The 5,919-nt window shown below is 41.0% G+C and overlaps 1 protein-coding gene across 1 annotated transcript in view; it reads right to left on the minus strand.

The window, feature by feature from the left end:
• Positions 1-3,341: 3,341 nt before the first annotated feature.
• The window catches only part of TBC1D12 (TBC1 domain family member 12), an 82,148-nt gene continuing 79,570 nt past the window's right edge, over positions 3,342-5,919 (minus strand). Inside the window, exon 13 of the mRNA XM_026650915.1 lies at positions 3,342-5,167. Within this exon, the coding sequence (XP_026506700.1) occupies positions 5,099-5,167 (69 nt within the window). The 3' untranslated portion in view covers positions 3,342-5,098. The remainder of the gene's footprint in view (positions 5,168-5,919) is intronic.

Here is a 5,919-nt window from a genome sequence, read left to right on the forward strand (position 1 = left end):
AGCGCGGGGCGGGGCTGAGCTGCCTCACAGCGGCCTCTGGCGGCTGAAAGCGAGCACGGCCCCCGGACAGTGACCGCTCGGGATGTGTCTGGCCGCGCGCCACCCACCCCTGGGCCGTGTGTGCCCCCGCCCCACCCCCAGCTCGGCCCCACCCCTGCCGCGGGAGCAGGGCCCCGCCCCAGCCCTAGAGTCGCCCTGCTCCATCCCACCCCCGCTGGGGCTGCAGCAGCCTGCGTTAAAGGGCCCGGGGCCCCGTCTGCACTCCGACACGTGAGGCAACAGCTGCAGGAGTAGCCCTTGAAATACTAGTCCAGACACTGCGTGAGGTGCTGTTTTGCTGAATGTGTGACAACCACTCACAGGCTTGTCGCTCCACGGAGTTATTCCTGGTTAGCTGCATGTGTGGAGACTACATGGACACAAGAGAGTTAATCAGGAACAACTCCATATAAAGACAAGTCATTGCTGGTTTCCAGGTGTCCGGTTTTTGACCAACCAGAAAAATATTTACTGGTGCTAGAGAACCTGCCACTCTCACCCAGGGATGCTAAAACAATTTTTATAGTGGGGGTGCTGAAGCCATTGAACCAAACTGTAAACCCTGTGTATAATGGAAACCGTATCACACCAACACCCCAGCACCTATGCCCTCACCCTACTAAGTCATGCCCTAAACCAAAATGACAAGGTGAAACAGAAATCAACATCCCTAACCAGTAACTTTCTGGCAAGATTTGAAAGCACCCACTTCTGTATAGTAGCTAGATCACCTACTTACACTCCTGTTCACTTCACACAGCATGAAACCAACTTCTTTTGAAAGCTGTTTCACATGAATTTGAAACAAGTCATAGTGGCCCAGTTGGGCAACTTTCTAACTTCAGCCAGTTTTGAAAGTTTGAATGATCTGTCCCCAACATAAAGCATCAATGAAACAGTTAGCTAAAGACTATTTCGTTTGTTTTCCTACATGGGTTGTTTGGATGTCCCTGAAAAGGTTTGTTACATTCCTGTGAAATTGTGTTGTCCTAGTTTGTTTTGCACCAGCAACACTAGTTTTATGGAGTACCATTCTTTAGCCTCCATTAAGTCTGACTCTTCTACCCCTCCACAATCCATATGCTTATTACCACAGCAACTAGGCTTCCTGTGAGGAAGGCCGAACCCTTTAGCTTCCCCAGACTGGTACAATATCATTCCCCATTACTGATGGCTTAGCTAACATAGGTTGGCACTTGGTACCATGTACATTGTTCCTCTAATTAAGAAGAGCTGAGAGAAAGCCAACAGGACTTGGCTCTTCCAAACAGTTGGATGAATGCCTTTGCTGTCCCTAAGACAGAAGTGAACTGACAACTAATACCCTAGTTAAAGTCCTAAGGTAAAGCAGCAAATACTGAAATCATTTATTATTCTATCCACACTCCGCCGCACCACATCATGGGATTATTTGCATAACTGTCACAGGTATACTCACTGATATTTGGCAAATTAAGGACCAAGGTCTGGCAGAAGCAGAGAGAGTTTCCAGCTCATATCCTTTTTGAAAATTAAGCTAACAAATTGTTACTAATACTTTACATGTTGATCACAAAAAGTCTGGACAGAATTTCAAGAGCTTATCCTCTGAATGCATGTTTAGGGACATGAGGTTTTGACATCAGTGAAGCAAGGAAAACAGTAGAGCATTTTGTCTATCAGCAACTTACAATTGGAGGCTGAGCACAGACTACTCCCCACCCTCCTGTCTTCTGAAACACCAAAAAAATGTGTTATATGAAGCACTCTCATATCCTCATTCTATAGTAAATACTTATATGGCTCCCATCAGCACCATATCGGAGCACCTAACAGTCTTTAATGTATTTGTCCTCACTACAGGTCCCCAAGTCCTAGGCAACTACCCTAACCACTGGACCATCCTACTTCCCCCCCCCTTTTTTTTTATTTAAATTATGCACAAGCATTGGTGTGAGTTGTAACGCAGAACCATTTTTTTGTTTTGGATTTTCACTGAGCATAGTTATTAGTAGGTGCTTCATGAAAGCACCTCTAAGGATAGAACAAGAAGCAATGGGCTTAAATTGCAGCAAAGGAGGTTTAGGTTGGACATTAGGAAAAACTTCCTCTCCATGGTAAAGCACTGGAATAAATTGCCTAGGGAGGTTGTGGAATCTCAAATATTGGAGATTTTTTAAGAGCGGGTTAGACAAACACCTGTCAGGAATGGTCTAGAATAGAGAATACTTAGTCCTGCCATGAGTGCAAGGAACTGGACTAGATGACCTCTCAAGGTCCCTTTCAGTCCTAAGATTCTATGAAAGCAATAGTAACCATTTCCAACGTGTGCTGGTTCTGGACCAATCCTTTCATTATACCCTTGATGATTAGACTGATCCTTTATTAGCATCTAACTTCAGCAGAAGAAAACCTAAAACTAGGGTGACCAGATAGCAAATGTGAAAAATCAGGACACCTTTTTACAAGGGAGTGAGGGGACCATATAGTTGTGTATATAAGACAGACTCTAATATCAGGACATCTGGTCACCCTACCTGAAGCACATATGATATTACTGCTCACAATTCAGGTGTCTCCTATATCCAAATTACTATCCAATTAATGTTAACCACTTTATTGCCTGAATTGTAATACTGTCCTCTTCTGATTTATTGACAGAGGAAAGGTCACCATCATACCTCTTCTGTCCAAATTTTCACTATTTCCCTGACGTAGAACAAGGTTTGGTGATGATAGACTGATTTCCACCTCCTCCTCACACTATCAGAAAAGCAACCCCTTGTCAGAACAAATTCAACATGTGCCTTTGGATCAACAATGAAATAAGGAGTGACTCACTGAATACAAGTCAGTTTTTCCATCCCCTTGACAGTCCCTGGCAACACAGCTAACATGCTTATCTATTATCAAGATGGCAAAATTCCCACCTTGACTCTGGCTCCAACAATGACCCAAGGACAGGACCACAAATGGAACACTTTCACGGGGACATTCCCCACATCCCCAGCCTAGCTCACCAGCAAACCAGCACACTCAGATCAATATCAACTCATTTGTATTACAGTAGTACCCAAAAGGCCCCACTATGCTGGGCACTGTACATACGTTAAATGGGATAGATCAGCAATGTTGTGAATCTATCAGCAACGCAGTACATCAAGCTCATCAATAAATACATTATTTCAATTTTCCTTACTACAAGAAAATCCTTTAGGTACAACTCTATCAGATTGAAAAGTTTTGCAAGAAGTTTTTTAGGCAAGAGTTTTCTCCTGTATTAAAGAAGATGCCCCAAAAGGGAAAAGAGACTCAAGTACTTGTTCTGCTTATGAGATTTATTTACACAGGATTGTTACTAGTGGTCTTAAATGAAGGCTAGATCCCTTCTATTTACAATTTTATATACATGTTTGTACTTGAAAAGTAAGAAAACTGTACAACAGAACTCCAAAACAAAATACAAATAAATTGGATCCAATTAAAGTAGTGAATACACATAAGAAAAAATCTCAGACATTTTAACTTTAAATTGTATGTTATGAGTAGTATATTTAAATGTAGTTTTAAACCAGATAGCGACATAAAAAGTTTCACCACACAAATTCAAATTTTTAACCAGAACAAGTTATGCAGACTCTGCTTTTAACACTGGACAACTGAAAAAACCTCCCAAATGTAAAAATATGTAATGATAAATCTGACTTCATTTCTACATAGAGGGACCAATTACAAAAATCACAGGTAAGCAATTTATTTACATTAAATACTATCAAAAATGGACTCAAAAAGAGCAAGTGTTAGCTACTTGCAGTATTATCCGTTTTCAATTTCTAATCCCTAAGATCGAACATTGTGTTTTACATATTTTAGAAACTAGGAAATATCTGCTTGTGTGACATGTACCATATGATCTTACTTCTCATACAATTAAAAGAAAAAGAAAAGTATTGCCAAACAATATGCTTTTTGGATTTTTTAGTATTGCACACCATAAAAGAAAGTTTCAAAAACTATTCCGTCTGCATTTTTTTTCAGCATTTGTGTGTGGACTGAAATTTTTAGTATCAATGCTCCTGAAAACATACAGAGACAGTCGTCAGAAGATTGTTTTTAGTGTTTACCATCAAGCATAAGAATGAACCATTTCTTTTATTAGTAATGGTTAAGCAAGATAAAAAACTGTTGGTGGCAAATAACTGTTAAAGGAAAATTAAGTGGATATTCCATGAAGTAAGCCGCACACCCAACACTTCAAAAAACAAATGATTGAAACCATCTGTTACCCATGCTAACTAGATTAAGAATTGTAGCAGCGGTATACCTACCCATGCTACCATTATACTTTAATTTGCAGTGTACAAACACCTTTATAATACACTACAAATAATGGGCCTGATATTACCAGCATTTAAGTCAACTGGACTTTTGCTACTGATTTCATTTGTAGCAGGACTGGGCACAATATTTCCATGGTTCCTGAGTTAAATTTGCCTAAGCTGAAGAATGAAGCTACAATTTAAGTGAACTAAATAAGACATACCCCCAATGCTTTATATTATCTGGTACAAACATACCTAAACAAACTCATTTGGTCCACAATATTTCTTACTGGTTAATTGTGGAGGTAATATTTGTACCAGAGTGTTTGGTTCAGATAGCAGTTCTTGGGCCTTATTTAATATTTAACATTTTTATCACTCCCCCAAAAAAGTGCCTTTGTGGTATTTGTAAAAAAAATGTATGCCTAAATTTTTGTAAGTACCAACAAAAGTTATTACAAATGTTTATTGCATTAAGCAGATTCTTTTTAAATATTAAATATGTATTACCCACTTCTCAGTTTCACAAGTTTTAGTATTTTGCTCTCTGTGAAAACAATTCTTCCCACAAAAAGCTACTTAATACTGGCAACAGGGTGAAGATTTCATCAATTTCTGCCACTGTATTCAGTCAAATACTGTCTCTTTTCGTGTTTCTTACGCTTTTCTCTATAGTGGTTTTCATGTAAAATGATGTAATAATTCCTTTTTAATCAAGTGGTTTTCTACAATGTCAATAGACCTTTACATTATGGAGATTAGCTTTTCAGTGCTGGGCTATGGTTCTTGTCACCTTCTTTGTTGTCCTTCATTAGTGAGGCAAACACCTATAAATTAGTGTTAAAAAGGCAGGTTAAAATGACATGCAGGTTTAAAAAAATAATATTTAATTAACATTTATCATAACATATATAACCCTTATAAAGAGACCATAATACAGATGTTTTTCTCAACAAGGATTATTTACATTTATCATAAACCTGAGGTTCCCTACATTTCCCCTAATGTCTAATCTTTAGGCCGAGTGTTATAACTGCCAACCCCACAAGAAGAGACTGACTGAAAGGGACTAGAAGCCAGATACCACTAATCCTTATTGACCACAATCAAGGCACTTCCCCTTTCCCTCCCTCCATCCTAGGGAGTACTCCCACAGCTCCAGCTTCCTCCAGAAGCAAACAGAGCTGAGCTCAGACATTTGACATGGCAAAGCACTACCAAGTAGCCCAGCCCACATGATGGCTTCACTTAATAAAGTACCGTATATACTTGTTCATAAGCCGAATTTTTTTAGTAAAAAAGGGAAGCACCAGAGAAGGGGGTCGGCTTATGAACAGGTAGAGAGAAGGAGAGGTGGGACACAGCCCCTCCCCCCATCAGAGGGAGCAAGGAGAGGCAGCACAGCCAGCAGAGCCAGAAGGGAAGAGGCGGGGCCAGAGTCTCTCCACTTCTGGCCACGCTGCTCTCCCCCTAGCCTCCAAAGCAGGCAGGCTGCAGCCGCGCCGCCCGGTCTGGCCCGCCGGAGCAGGCTGCGGCCGCGCCGCCCGGTCTGGCCCGCCGGAGCAGGCTGCGGCCGCGC

Source organism: Terrapene carolina, unplaced genomic scaffold, assembly GCF_002925995.2.
Source record: "Terrapene carolina triunguis isolate 2854851 unplaced genomic scaffold, T_m_triunguis-2.0 Scaffold95, whole genome shotgun sequence".
NCBI classification, from domain to species: Eukaryota; Metazoa; Chordata; order Testudines; family Emydidae; genus Terrapene; species Terrapene triunguis.